We start from the raw sequence: 20,703 nt of genomic DNA on the forward strand, positions 1-20,703 counted from the left end.
ATTATCAAAAACAAACTAGTACTTTCCGAAAGATATCTACCTGAAACAGAACCTAATTGTTTCTTTCCTAAAAGATCAGCGAGAAAAGTTTCCAGTCTAATTGCTAATGCTCTAGAAAAAAAATTATAATCTATGTTAACCAAACAGATGGGTCTGTAGTTTTTACAGTAAGGTAAATCTTTTCCATCTCTCAGAATAAGGTAAATGAGTGTGTCTAGAAAAGAACTAGATAATGTGAAAGAGTCAGAGAAAGAGTGTATTAAATCAAGTAGTTTGGGAAGAAGAAGCTAAGATAAGTGAATATAGAATATAAAACTATTCGGTCCTGGGGCTTTACCTTTTTTGAGGCATAGCAAAGCAAGATGTAATTTTGTAAGAGAGATGTCTTTTTCCAGGGACGTAAAATCTATTTGAGAAAAATCTGTTTTTTTAGCATAAGACAGATATTGTAAAATGTCAAGTTCTGATGCTGTGTGCTCGGGTGTACATAACTTAGTGTAAAGATTTTGAAATTGATTTAAAATATCCAAGTCTCTGGCATAGGTCTGATCATTATCATCTATAATTGACTCAATTAATACTTTATTATGTTTAATTTTAAGGTAATTTGCTAATAACTTTCCAGATTAATCCTGACCTCCATAATATTTAGCACTTGATTTGAGAAGAGAAGATGAGGCAGAATCCAAGAGTATTTTATTGAAATGAACCTTTGCCTTAATAAGTTTTTGTAAGGATTGTTGTGTACGTGAGGTTCAATCTGTATGTTCAAGGTGTTTGATTTCTTCGCATAGTGTTTTAGATTGAATCTGAGAGTGTTTCTTTTTCTTAGAGACAAAATTAATGATGAAATCACTAGCAGAAGCTTTGAAAGCATCCCAAATTATATGGAAGGAAGTCCTGTTAGAGAGATTAAAATGAAAGTATCCATTAAAAAAGGAAATGAAAAATGAGGTGAAATTAGGGTCCAATAGCAGGGAATTATTAAATCTCCACATTTTAGGAGAGGCTTCTTTAGGTAGGAGATCCAATTGAATCAAGACTGGAGCAAGATCAGATATCAGAATACAGCCTATGTCTGCAGGATGTAGAGATTTATTAAAATGATGTGGAATAAAGAAGTAATCTATTCGGGACTGTGTGTGGGGACTGGGAAGAAGTATGTATATTCTCTAAGGGAAGGATTGCATAGATGCCAAGCGTCTGTTAAATGACATTGCTGGATAGCATGTCCAAATGCTTTTGGCGATTTGTACGGAATGTAGTGTGAGGAGGAATGTCTGTCAAGGAAAGGATCAAAGACTTGATTGCAATCGTCTGCTAATATTAGGTTATCGTCTGAGTATTGTAATAGCTTTTGGGAAATATTGGACCAAAACTGGCAGTCAGGAGCATCGGGACGATATACATTAAACAAAATAATTGGGACTTTATTGATAAACAATTTGAGCACTACCATCTCCCCTCTGAATCTGTTTCCTGTGATACCAGTTGAACCTTTAAGTATAAAATCATATCTCTTTTTTTTTTACCATTGCCTGGCAAGAAAAATACCTTACCTACCCATTCATTATGTAATTTCATACATTCATTTTCTTTAAGATGAGACTTTTGCAAAAAAGCAATGCGGGCATTAAGTTTTGATAGGTGTGTTAGGACTCTTTGAAATTTGATAGGAGAATTCAAACACCATTATGGTCCAAGAAATCAATGTTAAAACCATTTAAAGAGAGCAGTACATTTGATGCAATCAGACATCATTAAAAAAAATATGAAAAAAGACAATGAAGATTCTGACATGTGATATGAATATCAGCATTAAAGAAACATTGAAACATGGCAATAAAATGTGTATCATGAAGATGAGAACTGAGGATAATAGAGCTAGGGGAATATGGTGGGAGGGTAAGGATAAGGTGGGATGAAACAGAGAGGAGAGATGTGAAACAAAAAGGGTAGGAATAAAGGTACACATACCTACGAATATTTTTGATGAAGATGGGGGGGAGACCATATGAGAAGACAGGACGTCTAAACGCCTAAGGCAAGGGAGGCTTACAAAGGGCAGTATAATATGTAACAGGAGACAGGAAAATGAAAACAACATGGCATCGGCCCTGTAAGAGAAATATTAGTTAAGAAAAGTTAAATATTATCTAAAGATTGGTTGTCAATATTATTTCATAAGAACAAACAGAGAAGTTAATAACAGCAGATCATTCCACAAATACTTGTCTAACTCTGAAGAAAGACAAATAAGGAATAAACAAGAGAAAAAAGAAAAGCATGTGCATCTTTTTGACGAGTTAGATGGTAGTAATATCCATATTCTGTGCTCTGTGAGTTGCAAGAAAAGCTTTTATGTGAGATGGATCTTCATAGGTGAACACCTTGTTGTTGTATGTGACTTTGAAAAGGCAAGGATGAAAAAGTCCAAAATGTGCTCCAAGAAAGCAAAGCATTGGCCGCATATTTAAAAATTCTCTTCTGTCTGTAGTACTTTTAGCATAGTTGTGAGAAAATAATAGGTTGTGCCCAGACCAATATACAACCTGCATTAATTCTGTGTATTCCAGATAGGATACAATGATTCCATGATAGATACACATTCATCCATATGAGATCAACTACCTGTAAGATTCTGTCATTTGGTAATAGTATCTTCCATGAAGGGGCATAAGCTCTCATTTCTTCCAATAACAAGTCATAAGGGGCATTAAGAGGAGACTTAGAAGTTGATGGTGGATATTTTAAAAGTCTGATTGTGGGGCATTATTGTGTGTAGCTGAGGAAGAGAAGGTGTTAGGAATTGTGTGTATCAAAGAATCTTCCATTTTGATGTGCATTTTCTTGGCAGGAGAACATTTAAAAAATCTGCCTGTGGGAAGTCTAGGCAATTATTTTTGACATTTAACTATGCCCATAAGCTGGAGCCTATCTGTAAATACCACAACATCAACCTATATATACCACAGCACAAATTCGAAAGTCACATTTAAATTATAAATTGCAGAAGAGAAGTATTAATATTGAAGAGAATGTTTGAGTTTCTCAAAACACGCCAGTGTGGAAGGTAGTGCAAATTAGGAATGTTCATGTGGTGAAAAGAAGGAAGGCAGAGAGGTTAACTGCAACTATTTAGTACCTTCAGTTATCTCCAATGTAAAAGTCAGAAGTATCTTGCTGTTTAAAATGCCTCTCTCATGAGTTCTCCCACATCACATATCTCATATGGGTGAGCAAAATTGCAATTGTAAAAACACATTAGTGTCAATCTATGCATACAATATCATCAATATTCAGAAAGCATAGAAGTTGGTTTCTTCTGAATAGTAAGCACTAGAGTTTTAACACATTTCAAAAAGTGGATTTACTCAGTCATTGTCGTGCTCACAGCTTGTCACTGAAAAGCAGGACAAAAATGATGGTTGCTTTTGAGTAAACAAAGACTCAGTGTCGATACTGAAGTATTGTATGGCACAAAATACAAGATAAGAAGAGTAGCGCCATCATTTTTTCTTCTTTGATGAATGCGCAGTGTTTAAAATGCTGCTTCGGGAGCCACGCCCCTTTGGAAGACTTGTCTGACAATACTATATGAGCAAAGATTAGTTTCAGAGCTTTCATTGTTTAAAAATGTTTCATAATGTTTCATAATGCAGAGGAAGAAGTAAGAGGGAATGTGGCCTCTCATTCACCACAGTGACTGGGAGACAACAACAATTGCCAGATCAGGCACACCAGCCAGAAAACAGGTACAAGCTGTAAAAGAAACATCTACATGTCCAAAGGTGTCTTGGGTGTAGATTTCTTTCCTCATAACTCAAAAGATCAGCACAATTAAAAAAAACTAGTGGCAATATCTTGTACGGTGGACACTGACAATTAGCTGGACACTGACAATCAGTTTTTGTGTGTTATCTTCCTATAATCCTATTGAGGACCCTTGTCTTTGCTGTTACGTTGATATTGTTTTTTAGGGGATTTTTTAATGGTGAATTTCTTTCAACTGAACTGTGTACAGTGAAGCAAGCAACATTTGGTACAACAATTTCCTCTTTTCATACATTGGCAAAATGGATCGTGCTAGAATAGCCATGTTTTCAAAGTCTACTTCTAATTCCAACACATAACATTATTTGATATACACCGGTCAGTTTCCATCTAGTACACAACAGCACAAAGCAAAATAGGTATGCAGGTTTCCACATGGAGATAGGAACCATCTGGTAATTATATTTAAATGTAGAATAAATACACAGACAAGCAGCAGACTAAAAGTTGTTCTTAGCAGTAAGAATTTTTCTATGAGCTTCACATTTAGACCAGTTAATTTTATAACCTGAGAAGGATGAAAAAATATTTGGAAGTGTAATTAAAGAAGTAGCTGAAGAATTTGGTTTTGAAAGAGTCAAAAGAATATAATCTCCATAATAAAAGTCTTTAATTTCACCAGCAGCAGTTATAATACATTTTATATTCGTATGCTGTCATATAGCAGTCGTTAGTAGTTCAAGGGCTATAATGAATAACAGTGGAGCTAACGGATAACCTTGTCTTGTGCCACAAAAAATATTGAAGTACAGATAAATAAAGCCATTGCATGTGTTAAAAGCAGTAGGTGAATGGTACATGCCTTTTGTTAGAGTGACAAAGGGGGTTATTCTAACTTTGGAGGAGGTGTTAATCCGTCCCAAAAGTGACGGAAAAGTGACGGATTTACCACCAGCCGTATTACGAGTCCATTATATCCTATGGAACTCGTAATACGGCTGGTGGTATATCCGTCACTTTACCGTCACTTTTGGGAAGGATTAACACTCCTCCAAAGTTAGAATAACCCCCAAAATCTTTTCTAACACCCATTCTTTCCATGGTTTGAAACAGATATCCCCATTCATCCTCTCAAAAACATTTTCTGCACCTAAGGAGAGACGGATATTCTCTTCTATATTAATATGTAATTGCCATAATAAAAGTAAAATGGAATGAAGGTGATTTTAAGAAGAGCGTCCCGGAACACAGTCGACCTGATGGATGAGAGACGTAATAATCGAATTGAGGCAGGTGGCTGAAATGTTTGCCAATATTTTGACATTAGAATTTATCAATACAATTGGTCTATAACTGGAACATTCTAAGGGATCTTTACCAGGTTTAGGAATTACGGGTATGTAAAAAGATAAATGTCCCAGCTGTAGCGCTCCATTACAAACTGATTGCAAAACTGAGGCTGTTTATGTTTTAGTAATTTTATAGAATTCCATAATGTAATTTATCTTCCTTGGGATCCTTAAACGTTGCTGAGCAGTCATTAGCCTTAATTATCTTGTTGGTTGTAATTGTGCCCTCTAAACTATCTCTTTGTTCTTGTGATAAGATTGAGTTTTGCAAAAAAAAAGAGAACTTCTTCTTTATGATCTAAGCAATTTAAAGAGGTTTAAAGTGGTTCACAGTAATTTTGGAATTGTGACAAGACTTCAGAAGGGTAAGTAAGTAGTTTTCCTTCAGACATTTTAATAGTTGGTATTACGCTGGAGGAATCTTGTTGGTGCAGCTGATAGGCTAAGAGTCTCCCAGTGTTTCCCTTCATTCATAATGACATTGGCGAATAAGGAATAAACATTTCTGAGCATGTGATGTATGTAAATTATTGAGTTAACATTTTTCAGAAAGTAGTTTTCTCAATGTTTCTGAAGATTCTGTTTGAGAATAGTTAACTGTAGGAAGAGAAATGTCTCTTTCAAGATTCAGTCTAATGCCATTTAACAGTTTTTCAAGTATTGCAGAATCGTTCATTATCAGACCTCTTATAAAAGCTTTAACTGCGCCCAATAATGTACTGACACTAGTGACCGAGTGCTCATTATCCTTTAAACATTTTCGACGTGCAGACATAATTTGACTTTCTTTAGGTCTTTTATAGGAAAAAAGGTTAAATCTCTGTGCTGATTTCAGATGTTGAGACAGACCTATATCTAAGCAAATGTCTATAAGATCATGATCCGACAGACTACAAGGAATTATATTTGCATCTGTTACAATTTGTAATAATGAAGGAGAGGCTAAAAAAGAATCACTTCTTGCCCAGATTGAATGTGTACAGGATGGGAAAGTGCAACCCCTTTCATCTGGGTGTAACAGTCTCCATGGTTGTTGAAGTGCATAGTCTTTGATAAAATTGTGTAGACTATATCTGTGGCTCATGTGATGAGTATCAGGTTTCCCAGATATATCAATGAATGTAAAGTAACATTCCAGTCTCCTCCTAATACTATGTGAGTAGGTCCAAATAAGATAATAATCTACTAAGTTAAGAAATGAAGGTAGTTTTAGAGTCAGTAGGGGCATAAATTGATCCCACAATCAGAAACGTGTTATGAATACGTTTTTTGATGAAACTGTATCTTCCTTCTTGATCTCCCCAGGTCTGTAGAATCTTGTAATGTAGATTTTTAATAAATTGGATAGCAACACCACATTTAGTAGAGTAGAGTCTGTAGCTGTTTTATTAGAGGTGATGCATGCATGCATAACATGCTCAAACCAATCTATTTTCAATTAATCACTTTCTATTGGAGTGAGATGAATTGCTTGTATTAATGCTATGCCAGGTTTATTTTGACTAAGATAATTAAGTATTTTTCCCTCTTATAAAATGTGTAAGACCATGAACATTCAAATATACAATCTTTAGTGGTTTTACATGAGAGGAATGCATAAAGTATGTAATGTACAGTCAGGTAAGAGGAAAGGAAGGAGGAAAAAAGAAGAGAAATATAAAGCAAAACAAATAAGTAAATGAAGAGAAAGATGGAAAGGATAAGAAGTAACAATAGGACCTGAAAACAAGAAATAACAAATATACATTTTAATTTCTATAGGGCAATAAAGGAAGTGTGTATGTAGAAAATAAGTTCTGATAATATAATGGAATCTGAATAGAAAAAAATAGATAGAATTGTCAGAAGAGTGATAGCTAATCAAAAATGCTTCCAACCAATAAAGACATGTCAAACACAAAGTGGTAAGGCAACAATGTACACTTTCAAAAATAAGTTTAAACAGACATGAGGAAGGGTTGAGGATTTCTGTACCTAAATACCCCAAGCATCACCAAAAAAGCAAGTAAAAATATATGCATAGATATATTTACTTTAAAAAAAAGGTTACAGGGATGTGTCATTTGAGATGTCATCAGTAATGTCCTCAGTGATATTACTGACCATGTCATGAGTAATGTAATATGTGAGTTCATCAGCAGTGCATTACTGGGGCGCAAGTTATAGTTAGCTCAGGTAACTATAACTGCTGAATTTCTATGGTTTTGTACGTGTCAAATGTGAGTCTAACTATAAACCCCCTGTAACCGTTGATTTCTTTGATTTTTTAATTGAATTTCTGTTTTTAATACTATTTCCTAACTATAACGTCCCTGTAACCTTTACTTTTTTAATGAAAAAAAAAAATATATATATATATATATATATACATATATATAAATAAATGAATGAATAATTTGTAAGCTGAGCAAAATTATTGTCTTTTCTTTGTAGAACACATTCAGTTATGTTTGGGATTTCAAAGGAGATCTAGATTGATCTCTAGGTTGTGGATGTTTCCAAGCCTTTCATTTACCGCCATGAGACCAGTTATGTGTGACAGTTTCCCATCTTCCTTGGTTGTCTGTGTCTGAGGTAGAAGCAGTTGCTGGGTCTCATGTAGGTGGAGTATAGGAAGACTTATGTTCCATGTTTTTCTCCATTTCATCTAACTCATTAAAAATCAGATTTTAAGTCATGAAATCTAATGCGGTGATTCTAACCGCGGCGGGCGGCGGTCGCCGCCCGCCATGCGGTTACCGCCAAATGACCGCACCGCGGTCACAAGACCGCGGCGGCCATTCTGGCTTTCCCGCTGTGCTGGCGGGCGACCGCTAAAAGGCCGCCCGCCAGCACAGCGGGAAAGACCCAGCAACGATGAAGCCGGCTCCGAATGGAGCCGGCGGAGTTGCTGGAGTGCGACGGGTGCAGTAGTGTCTGCTAATTCTTTTTGGGGCCCCCAGGGGCCCCGCGGCACCCCCTACCACCCGCCAGGAACAGGATGGCGGTAGGGGGTGTCAGAATCCCCATGGCGGCGGAGCGCGCTCCGCCGCCATGGAGGATTCTCAAGGGCAGCGGAAAGTCGGCGGTACACCGCCGACTTTCCGTTTCTGGGCGCGGCTGAACCGCCGCGGTCAGAATGCCCAGCGGTGCACCGCCAGCCTGTTGGCGGTGCTACCGCGGTCATTCGCCCTGGCGGTTTTTACCGCCAGGGTTAGAATGACCCCCCAAGTATTCTTTGGTTTTCCATTGGAAAGCCACAATCATGATCGCTGTGCCAGAAGCCCATATTTAATGTCTCTTTTTCTCAATCTAGGTGTTGTGATAAAGAGTGCTTCATTTCGAGGTTAGTAGGAGCTGAGAAATCAGCTGTAATAATCATTAATTAATTATCATATGTATAAGGACCATGGTTCCTGGTTTCTGTAATAATTTGACAAGCTTGTTGATGTAAACCACAGGCTAATATATGGCAAGGTTGTGTGGTGTGGTGTGAGATTATTCAGTGCACACAGTGAGCACATTGAAATTCAAGTTGAGGTGTGAAGGTGATGTTCATTAAAGTGGGAATTAAATTGGTCAGAAATTGTAGAATGTCATCTTTTTGCTCAGGAACATTTATAATTCTACTGTTATCCTTTATGCTACGATCTTCTCGACCAATCATCTTTTGTTGTAAGGATCAAATGTTTTGTCCAGTATCAAGGCGGGATTCTTCTTCTGTGAGGCGACCATCCAATATTTGCATACAAGATTGAAATTGGTTTACTTTCCCTCCTAAACTCTGTACTTCCAGAGTATTTGCAGATACTGCTGTATTTACAAACAAAATGTAGATTTTCCAAGTAGTTTATGATGGAAAGTCTTAATTTTATTAAAGACACGGAGGCGAGTATTATGCTTTCTTTTCCTGCTTTATTTTAAATAGCAGCCAAGAGGAAAAGCACCAATCCCAGAGGATTGCAAACAAGCAACCAATGGGATAACGAAACTAAGAACGTTGACCAATCAATGCAGTGCATCACATAAGGTATACCTATCCTGACTGCAGGCAGCCCTCTTTTCGGTTGCGAGACAGTCAAGAAACAGATTTAAACAAAGGTACTATACAACAAATCAAACATATTGCTAGAATTAGAGCAAAAAAGTCTTGAATTCTGTCCAAATTAGGAGTGTACAGGTCCGAGGTTAGTGAAAGACGTGGTGAACAAGATCCTCGTGAAGGAAAGGTATCCGCTGACTTAAGTTGAGGAGGATGTTGAAGCGTTGGTATTGGCTAGAAAGGGAGGGAGATAACAAGATTAATACAATAAGTGGTGGGATAATACTCGCCTCGGTGTCTTTAATAAAATTAAGACTTTCCATCATAAACTACTTGGAAAATCTACATTTTATGACAAGACCGGAGGCTCCTATTATGCTTGTTTAAAGCATGTCAATTACAATAGAAGTTGCTGAATTAACAGGTTTACAATAAAATGTACGAAAGGTAGAATCATTAGACCAATCTGCCGATCTTAGAATATCCTCCAATCTTGAACCAGCCCAAAAGGCTTTTGATGCCATGGCACCTCTAGCAGAATGGGCGCCAAATTTTGAAGTATCAATGCCCGCTAGAGACATTACCCATTTGACCCAACGAGCCAAGGTAGGAGAAGAGACCGGTTTATAAGGGTTCCTAAAGGAGATTAACAGTTGGGAATCAGAAGATGTTCTAAGATCGGACGTTTTTTGTTCATAAACCTTTAAACAGTTTCCTACGCAGAGTTTTGGTTGATTTGGAAAAAAGGGATAAAACACAGAGGTAATATTGTTTTTGGTACGACGGGACACATTGAACAGAATACCAGACGGAGTGAATTGACGAGCCGAGATATCTAAGGCTTTTACATCTGACAAACGTTTTATAGAGACAAGACACAGCAACATTGTTAATTTGGCTGAAAGCATTTTCAGAGATAAGGAGTCATTATCTTGCCAAGAGATAAACATTTGAAGGACTAGGTTGACGTCCCATATGGTGGAGTATTTGGGAATTGATGGATTGGAAAATTTCACTCCTTTTAATAGACGACAAATCATAGGATGTTCTTCTACTGATTTCCCGTTTATAAGAGGAAGATGTAGCGACAATGCTGATCTATATAGATTAATGGTTCTGTAAGATTTGCCTGCGCTAGCCTGAGAGACAAGGAAATTAGCTATTAAGGTTAGATCTGTTGAAAAGGGATCGCATGATTTTCCCAGACACCAGCTAGACCAGATAGACCAAGCTGACTTGTATGCTTTGGAAGTGCCTGGAGCCCAGGAGCTGTTGATATAAGCTGAAGCTTCGAGTGAAATTCCTGGATAAGACGATGAAGACCTGAGACTTTCCAAGCGGATAGAAACAGGGTTTTGTTGACAATGAGATCGTGGGGAAGACCTTGAGGATTGAGAAGTAGTGAGGGAAAGGAGGGTAGCAGGACGGGAAAGTCGACGGCTAACTCCAGGAGAGTGGGAAACCATACTTGAGCTTGCCAGAGCGGGACTATTAAGACTATAGTGGCTTTTTGTCATCGGAGATGATTGAGGACTCTGTTTATCATTATGAATGGAGGGAATGCATAGTGCGTTGCAGGATGCCACTGTTGGAGAAAGGCATCGGTCGCTAACGCATGAGGGTCTGGTCTCCAGCTGAAGAAACGAGGTAGTTGAGTGTTCAGACGGGATGCAAACAGGTCTGTGTGGAAGGGACCCCATTTGTGATGGATAGAGTTGAAAACTGAAGAGTTAAGTTTTCAGTCGCTGTAATCTGAAAGGTGACGAGAAAACCAATCTGATACTGAGTTGAGAGAACCTGGTAAGTATTCTGCTTGAACTGAAATTTTTCTGTGAAGGCAGAAATCCCAAAAGCTTTTTGCTAGTTCTGCTAGTGGTTTGGATTTAGTACCGCCAAGGTGATTTATATATCTTACCGCTGTAAGATTGTCCATACGAAGAAGTACGGAACAAGAAACTTTGTTTTTGGTGAAAGTCCTTATTGCAAAGGATCCTGCAAGCATCTCTAAATAATTGATGTGCAATGAAGACTCCTGTCGAGACCATGTGCCTCCAGTCGATACGTGACCACACCTTGCGCCCCAACCTGTTAGGCTTGCATCGGATTCTAACACAAGATCTGGGACTGGGGCAAAGATGGTCCTGCCGTTCCAGGCTTCGAGGTGATCCAGCCACCATTGGAGTTCTGTACGGGATTCGAGATCGAGGGGGATGAAATCTGAATAAGCAAGACCCTTGCGAAGATGACGAATTTTTAAACTCTGAAGAGCCCGATAGTGAAGAGGACCTGGAAAGATTGCTTGAATTGAAGAAGAAAGAAGACCTACAATTCTTGCAAGAGACCTGAGGGAGAGAGAAGTCTGCTGTAAAGATAGGGTTATCTCGGATTTGATGTGTTTTATTTTTGAGATCGGGAGTTGAAGGAGACCTTGAGGGGAATTGATCAGGAATCCTAAGAATTCCATCTCCTGTGAAGGGGTAAAAATTGACTTCTGCTGATTTACTAGAAAGCCTAGGTCTGAAAGAAGAGAGATGGTGTAAGCGAGTTGGGACTTCAGAATAGAAATGTCTTGATGCATTAGAAGAATATCGTCTAAGTATATTATTAATCTGAAACCTTGAGATCGAAGAAGAGCTACTATAGGTTTCATTAGCTTGGTGAAACACCAAGGTGCTGAAGAGAGACCGAAGGGAAGACAAGTAAATTGATAGGTATTGAGATTCCATTGAAATTGAAGAAACTTTCTGTGAGAGTAGTGAACTGGAACTGTTAGGTACGCGTCTTGGCGATCTAGACGGACCATCCAGTCGTTGAGCAGTAGGGAATCTCGTAGATGGAGAATGGTTTCCATCTTGAAGTGTCTGTATACAACAAAGTGATTGAGTTGCCTGAGATTGATGAAAGGTCTGATTTTCTTGTTTTTTCTTATTACTAAAAACAGTGGGCTTATGAAGCCTGAAGGAAGGGGAGATGCCGGTTGAATAGCCTGTTTTTGAAGGAGCTCTTGTATTTCTGCAGAGATTAAGTCTGACAATTCTTTTGAAAATTTGAGAGGGAGCAGTGGGAATTTTTGATAGGGAATCTCGTAAAATTCTATTAAATAACCTTTGATTGTGTTGAGTACCCAGGGATCTGAGGTAATCTCTATCCATTTGTGGAGAAACAATTTTTGACGACCCCCTACAGAAGGATGGCCAGAAGGAAGGTATACCTGAATTGTTGTAGGATCTGCGTTGGCTCCTCCCTCTGTATCCTCTGGAGTGCTGGGGATAGAACTGGGGACGAAAGTCTTGTTGCTGTTGTTGCTGGTGAGCAAATGATGCTCTGAAGCCTTGGTTTCTGGAAGGGCGGTCGGTGGAGCGGCTTCTGCCTCTACCGGCCCTGACAAAAACCCGAGAATTAAAAACCTTTTTAAGTGATTGTTGGGCTTTGTTAATTGAAGCAAAAGTGGTAACATATTTACTTAGTTCCTTGATGAAATTGTCCCCGAACAGTAAGCCATCGGCTTTAGCTCCTGGATCTTTAGGCGCCAAATTTGCAAGTTTAGGGTCCAGTTTAAGCAGAAGACCTTTACGGCGTTCATGCGTCATGGCTGAGTTGGCATTACCCAACAAGCAAAAAGCTCTCTGAATCCAGAGAGAGAGTTCTTCTGGGTCAATAGACTCATCATTGGTTCTAGCTGATTCAGCTAAATCAAAAATGCGGGATAACGGTCCGACCAGATCCAGTACTTTATCTTGACATAGAGCCCATGCTCTGTCCACCCCTTTGCGTGGGTCTTTGCCAAAGTTGGAGAAGAATGTTAGGAGGGACGGGTCTATGGCAGGGGTATCGGTAATGTGTAACGGGAGAGAAGGTCTGGGACATTCAGCTCGTAGTCTTGAACGAACTTGTTTGTCTAGAGGAAGTCGCAATTTAGCTAAAATATATTTTGCTACATGATTGGAGGGAACCCATTCTGTAGAATTAGGATGGTGGATTAGCCCAGGGTCAAACATGAGGTTGCCATCAGAATCTAAGAGGGGGGCATGGGATTGGCTAGATGAAGTTAATTTTGATTTTTTAGGGAGAGGTCCGATCCAAAAATTAGAGTAGTTATCGTCCTTAATGTCTGACGAGGAGACATTAGAGTCAGCATCGTCGTCGGTATCTTTAATATCCTCAATCACAATTTTTTGGGTCTTGGGGACATTTTTTGACTTACTTTTACATTTTTGACCCAAATTTTTATTCCCCTCCGAACTGGGAGGCCTTTGAGGGACTTTGTCCTCTATCCCGTGTGAGTTTGACTCACCAACCATAAGCGCAGACGAGTCGTTAGACTGACTTTGAGAAGCCTCCGGGGCTTTGCGCTTTCTGCTTTCCCCCGCAGAATGGGCCTTTTGTGATTGGGATAAACATGAGGACATAGTGCACTGAATTTGTTTGGAAATTTTATCCATAGAAGCAGAAACTGCTTTTTTAACAGAGGATTGAATGAAGTTATTTAAATTATAGGAGAAATCTTCTTCAGAATCTTCATTAGATTTGAAATAATCTGAGAAATCCATAGCTATGGAGAGTGAGAGAAAAAAGGTATTTAAAACGGTATTTAAAAGGATTAAATGTCAATAACAAGTTTAAAGATTAATGGAGTGTGACTCACCAAGAGAAAATCAGGGAAATCCTTGAAAAGAATAAATGCCGGTTCTTAGTGAACAGCCTAAGCTGTAATTGTTCTATAAACGCGAGGGTAACTGAAAAAGTCAATAAGAGCTTTCAAGCTCTTGACTTGTGTCTGTAAAGCGGAGCGAAAAGAGGAAGTGAAACCAGCTGAAAAAATCAATAAAAGCTTTCAAAGCTTTTATCCCACGGCTCTCCGGAATGAAAGGAATGTAGTCCTCCTGAAGCCTGCTGCCAAATGGAGGTCGCGTCAGCCGGCGTTCAAGATAGAACGTTCACGGCAGCGCGCCTCACGAGCAGAAATTACTGATAGAAAATTAAGCGTTTACGCGCTAAACAATTCAACAAAACAGATACACGCTGGACACAATACAATAAATAGAATAATATGCTTATAAATAGAGATGGAAAATAATATATATATAAGGTAAAGACAAATATTATGAGGAGCAATGAAAGATATACTTATCTTGACTGCGAGCAGCAAGAAAAGAGGGCTGCCTGCAGTCAGGATAGGTATACCTTATGTGATGCACTGCATTGATTGGTCAACGTTCTTAGTTTCGTTATCCCATTGGTTGCTTGTTTGCAATCCTCTGGGATTGGTGCTTTTCCTCTTGGCTGCTATTTAAAATAAAGCAGGAAAAGAAAGCATAATAGGAGCCTCCGGTCTTGTCATAAAATTGAGTTTTTAATGTCAAGTAATTCTTTTAGTAAAGTATCCATAGCTGTTGTAGGAATATATGGGGAACTCGCCATCGTGTTCAAAGAATTATTATTATTTGACATTAAAAGCCTCACTACACGATACTTGTCTAATATGTCTGAAGTTTGACATGTAAACAGCAGTAAATAAGGGAAGTAAATAAGCCACAAAATATTTGTCTAATCAATGTCCATAAGAAAGGAGGTGATAATCCCAAATTAGACAATCAATGGAACGTTGTTTTTACCAAGAAGGGTGCCGCACTCAGTAAATAGATCAAATGATGTCACAAAACAAGAGGAGGGAGAAAAAAATAAATTACGGAGCCAACAGAAGGAGAAATAAATCACATGGAGGAAAAACCAGGAGCAAAACTTAGGGCCTGATTACAAGTTTGGCAGTCTGGGAGCTGCCATGGCAGCAGTGGTGGTCAACCGCTGCACTGTTTGCAGTCCAATCGCCGTATTACGATGTTGGCGGTTTGCCAAACTAGAGACCACCAGAGTCCCGCCGACACCTCCAGCCATCCACTGGCCGCCCTGACGGAGGCTGGAGAAAGTCAGCTGCCACAGGGCGGTATAGACACGAGTACCAACATGCACATTACAATGTGCTGTTCCACCAGGCCAACTGTGGCAGGGCAGATCGCCTGCTTCGATATGACGGAATTGACGGAAATGAGGTGCTAGCTCCCCCATTTCCTTCTTTTCACTTCAGTCTCCAATGTGGGCCCCTTCACCCAGGCCCCCCTTCACAGCAACAACTTCAGCCCTGAAAACAAAATGCAGGTAAGTACAATTAGCATATTTCTGCCATTGACTGGACTGGGCATATATGGCCTAGTCTCCAGCAATGGAACGGTGCATGCACAAAGTATTTCTACACAAGTGTCAAGCATATGGGTACTCTTTGGTCAAAATGTACACACCTGCATCGAAACAAATGTAAAAATATACCTTGTATTGCTGACCGCATCCCCCACCGGTCCACCACCATCAAGGATGCCGCCGCTGGGCCAGCGGTAACATGGTAATATGGTAGGCGAGAGACCATCGACTCAGCGGTCTTTTTGGGACCACTTCCTTGGTGGTCAGACCGCCAAACTCATAATCAGGCCCTTACTGGTGAATCTCTTGAATCTCTCCAAATATCAATTGAACCATGAGGAGCTGATGTTACTAAATAAAAGGCTTACATTCTGCCCAGAGAAACACTTTGATTTTGTCAAAACCAAGATTGATGTCTTCAAATTTGTGCATAAAGTCAAACTGGCAAATTACTGATCTAAGATGACCCACAAACAAAAAGGAATGAACGTTCCACAGATTCAGGATATAGATCTGGAAATTGGTGAGAAATCAGATATAAAAACCATGCATGATCTAATGCACAACCTTTTAGATGAGGAGCTCATAGTGACACAAGTACTTGAAAATCTGGAGACTTGTACTGATGATCATAAATATAGCAATTTTAACCCAAATCGAAGGTTTGCTTGTACTCCCGAGAATAAAATTGACACCTTTTATGACTTAGGAATTGCTGATCTGGAGAAAATGAAATACACCAAAAAACAAAACAAAATGTGACTAACACACTTGAAGCCCTGAGGCAAAACAACACAATAGAAATTAAACTGGTGGCCAAGGGCAGCAATATAGTCACCTTAAACAAATCTGACTACATGGAAGAGGCATACCCCTAACTTAGTGATATAATGCAAGCTAATAGAAGTTGGATACAAACCCTATCAAGGACTTAGCAAATAGAATTGAACACATATGTTTTTTGGATGGCACAAAGACTCCCTGCTCAATGACGAAGAATTCAAATTCCTTACTCATTAATTCCAGTTATACACTTCCTTCCCAAGATTCATAAGACAATTGCTGAACCCCCAGGAAGATCAATCATCTCAAGTTGTGGTTCACTTCATGAATGAATCCTTATATATGTGGATTACTATCTGGAGCCATTGATAACAACATTTAGGTCCTGATTTAGATCTCGGCGGTAATGGTCCGGCTGCCGGTTTTCCATCAGAAAACCCATCCGCCGGCTTGGTGGTTCACCTGCCCAATTTAGATGTTGGCAGGACTGTAGGTGAAAGACCGCCCAAGTCCCACCGACTGCGCCAAGAATCTCCAGCCACCTTGACTGTGGCATTGGCAATAGGAGCTGACAGTGGGAGTCCAGCAACCTCTACCGCCGAGCAGATTTGGATGTGCCTTACTGCCAAGCTAACTCTGGCGGTCTGACCTCCACGCTTAGTTGGTGGATTGGAGGGGAAATGGGTTACAAACCTACCTTTTTTAAGTGTTTCACTTCTGTTTTTGACTGGACACAACTGGAGAAGACCTTCTGTCGCTGCTGCCACTTGACAACAGAGAAAAAATTACCCTGCCCCCCTTTGCCAGACTTAAAGGTGGAAACCTGCATTGGCTGTGTACGTTGTGTGATCCTTGCATATGAGCTTGGGATCACTGCAATCATTTACATGTCACAGTAATTGTTTGAATTGCTGTGACATGCATATGTCAGAAGCACATTTGTGGGGGACATGAATGGGTACACATCGGTACATGACCCATATCGCACACATACACAACTGTCATTTTGGTGTCAGGATTCATTGCCAAATGAGAGCTGGCAAAACAGTGACATTACATTCACACCTGTCAACTATGTGCATATGTGCACATTGCAAGGGGACCTATACCTGCGATGTTGTGCTTCTAGTTGTGTATGAGAGACAGTATGTAAATGTGTGTGCAATTCAATTGTCTGTTGAGGCAGAGGGAGCTGGAGTGGGTGATGTGGCTGTATCTGCATGTGTGCCACTTGCATGTGGGTTCAATGTTGCGTATGTTTGGTTGTGTGTTGTGTTGTTGTGTGCATCATTCGGGTGTGGGTTGTTGTGTGGTTGTCATTGTCATGATGTGTGTAGTTGTGCTTGTCTGTGAGTGTGTTTGTGTAGATGAGTGTGTAGTTGTGTTGGCTGTTGTGGCTGTGTTGTGCGTGGGTGTGGTGTCAATAATGTGTGTGTGTTGTGTCATGGATGCATGCCAATGTGTGTTTTCAGCATATACGTTCTGTGTGGTGTTGTAGTGGCAATGGATTATATATGTGTATGTGGTGTGTTGTGCACTACCTCTAATGTGGGAGACACATATGGCTAAGGTACTGTGGCCCAGATTTAAGAGGGCCTTGCGCCATCTAACTACACATTCGCATAATTTGTTTTATAATAATGTGGCGTTAGATGGTCAAAAACGCCACACCAGATTTACAAAGTGGTGCAACGCATACATTGCGCCACTTTGTAACCTTTTATGCCACATTATGCCTGTGCCAGGCATAATGTATTTATGGTGGGTGTTCCCCCATTAGGTGGGCTGAAACAATGGCACAAAGAAATCAAAAAGATTTCTTTGCATCATTTTTTTCAGAATTTTTAACACCTGCTCAGAACATGCATTAAAATGGGGCACACCATCTGTTATAATGGGCCCCTATGTACGGTTCAGGGTTAGCGCCAAAATGTTGGCGCTAATCATGAACTGTACATCAATAGCAGCAGACATCTGACGCCATTGCCCTCTACCCTGCGCCATGGTGCATCATATTATAAATACTGTGCATCATATTTTAAATACTGTGCACACATGGTGGTGGTAGTGGGGCGCAAGGAAAGTGGCGCTGCACTTGGTGCAGCACCACAAGTCTGTGACTTACCTCTGGGCTCTATCTAAATAGGGTCAGTGGGAAACTGCCAGCCTGACGGCTAGGAAGAACACTCCATCATGGGGGTCTGCGGCTCAGCTACAATACATCAAATAACTGCACCCATGACATTTGTGATAACATTATTGAGAATATCAATGTAATATTTGCAGTGAATGTTTTGATGAAAAAACTGTGCATGGTGGGGGCCGAGTTGTAGTTACCTTAGGGCACGACTTATAGTTACTTGAGATAACTCTAACAGGTGAATTTCTACAATTTTGTATGTTTAAAATGTGAGCCTAACTATAATGTTCCTGTAACCTTTTTTCAGTAAATATATATATATATATATATATATATATATATATATATATATATATAGAACAGCAGTTTTAAAACTGCTAGTTTGACTTCACCATTTAAACCAAAGGCAAAGCCCCCACATATATATACATATAGTTAGGGATGTGGGGGCTTTGCCTTTGGTTTAAATGGTGAAGTCAAACTAGCAGTTTTAAAACTGCCGTTCTAGGTTGCAGTGGCAGGTTGGGAGCCATTTTGTATGTTGTCACACACAGAGTGTCCCAATCAATGTTGCAGCCCTGAGTGGACACTCTGACTTTCATGCCATGGGTACCCTTGGTACACACTCTGACTTTCATGCCATGGGTACCCTTGGTACCCTATTATAGGAACATCCTATGTCAAATGGGAGTAGCCAATTCAACATACATTTTATAATGGATTAGAACACTGGCACTGAGGTCTGCTTTGCAGACCTCAGTGCAATCTGAGTCGAACCACCAGCAGCATCATTCCTAAGGTTCGGGGTGGTCATGCAAAAGGAGACATTTCCTTACGTGGCCCCCCTCCAGATTAAATATGGTGGACAACTAACCCTTATCCTTGAAGTTCTCATCACTAAGTGAAAGAATGTGGAAAGGCCATCTGCATTAGCCAAGGTCTGTATTCCACTGTAAAGCCCATGCCCTTTAGGGAAACGGACCACCTCAAAAGTTCGGAGTTCTCTTCTTTCATTTGCATCAACCACCTGAGAGGTCTGTGGTCAGTTATACTCAGAAGTGAGTCCAAATAAATAGGGTTTCAGCTTCTTCCAGGATCAAACCACAGCAAAGAGTTCCCTCTCAATGGAACTCCAAAACTGCTTTCTGGGGAGGATTTGCCTACTGATAAAGGCAGCTGATAGATCTTGACCCTGTTCATTTAGGTGTGACAAGACTGCTCCAAGCATAGATAACATTACAAAAGAGGCCCAGCTAAAAGAACTACCTCAGGATAGATTTTCCTGTTAGAAAAACCATCACCCACCAGGATTTCCCCTTGGTGGCATGCTTCATCATTGTGTTTCTTCCTGTTCTCTCTCCAGAGCGGTGCGTGCTACGATATAGAAGATACATGGGAGCACTGATGTAGTCTCGTCAATGTGAGTCACAGGAGGGATAGGAACGGTGGTGGGTGAGTTAAAAATACCTGTCCCCTAGTAATTCCAAAGATTTAATAGATCTCTTGGGGTGGTATGATTAAAAAGGGGCTGCAGAAGTAGGGGATGTAATGTACCTGACTTCCTAGTCTACATGTTTTGGAGCCTCACCCCTAGCCTCCTCTTCAGGACTAAGGTGGACTCCCTGGTGGCACTCCTGGTTTGACTACCTCTAATGAAAGCATAAATAATACATGCTCTGTGATATGGTGCAATTCACCTTACTAATGTGGTGTCATAAGGTGATACCTATCGTTTATGGTGTCTGTCATTGATACCTGTGGAAATACAAGAGAGGCATAGTTATCATAGTCCCCATTTGTAATGAGCCACTATATAAGTTGTTTGTGGATGTAGTGCCACCAATTTGCAAACTGCACCCCACTCGTGGTAAACGGCACTCGTGAATATCTAGACTGAGAGCCTAAAATACTCTGACAATCAAGACAGTACAAGGCATACTACATTTAAAACTTTTAAACATCAAAACACGTGAAACACACCAAACAGCACACATGTGGTGCATGGATAACCTACTCAGTAGTATTTGGATTCTTATATTATAGCTCCTCTGGGAGGGGTGTGTGCTTGTAGTCACACTCTAAAGCTTTGGCAAAGTTTTAGAATTGATTCATCTTACCGTATCTGTAGCTCCATGTAAACAATGTTCAAAAGGCACTCACCTCATCAAAGCGACACTCCCACTCTGCACCTAATGCTCACCTCCCCGGGGTCTGAAACTTGAATGTTCACATGGGAGCCAAGTTTAAATGTACAGCAGCTCTTGCATCTCAGCATGCTAAAGAATGCAGCACTAGACCGCTACATTCCCCAAGACAGTGGCCCCCTGTGGAACAAAGAGGGGACCTAAAAGTAGGTATCCTTTGTGGGTGCCTGTAATTGCTAGGAGGTCACTGAGGCTTCATGGGTTTATTTCTTATGTTTAACAAAGGGTTACTCGTTC

General features: G+C 40.1%; 1 protein-coding gene and 1 long non-coding RNA gene across 2 annotated transcripts in view; one reads left to right on the forward strand and one right to left on the reverse strand.

Annotated features, from left to right (window-relative positions):
- The window catches only part of LOC138304582 (uncharacterized), a 379,580-nt gene that overhangs the window by 274,228 nt on the left and 84,649 nt on the right, over positions 1-20,703 (forward strand). The gene's annotated exons all lie outside the window — the stretch shown is intronic.
- Positions 8,998-13,727, reverse strand: LOC138304581 (uncharacterized). Its single transcript, XM_069244753.1, has 2 exons — positions 12,356-13,727; positions 8,998-9,378 (listed from the first exon to the last, which is right to left on the reverse strand). Exons 1-2 carry the CDS (start codon positions 13,692-13,694, stop codon positions 9,344-9,346), a joined length of 1,374 nt encoding a protein of 457 aa, XP_069100854.1. The 5' UTR covers positions 13,695-13,727; the 3' UTR covers positions 8,998-9,343.

The sequence above is a fragment of the Pleurodeles waltl genome, chromosome 7 (genome assembly GCF_031143425.1).
Source record: "Pleurodeles waltl isolate 20211129_DDA chromosome 7, aPleWal1.hap1.20221129, whole genome shotgun sequence".
NCBI classification, from domain to species: domain Eukaryota; kingdom Metazoa; phylum Chordata; class Amphibia; order Caudata; family Salamandridae; genus Pleurodeles; species Pleurodeles waltl.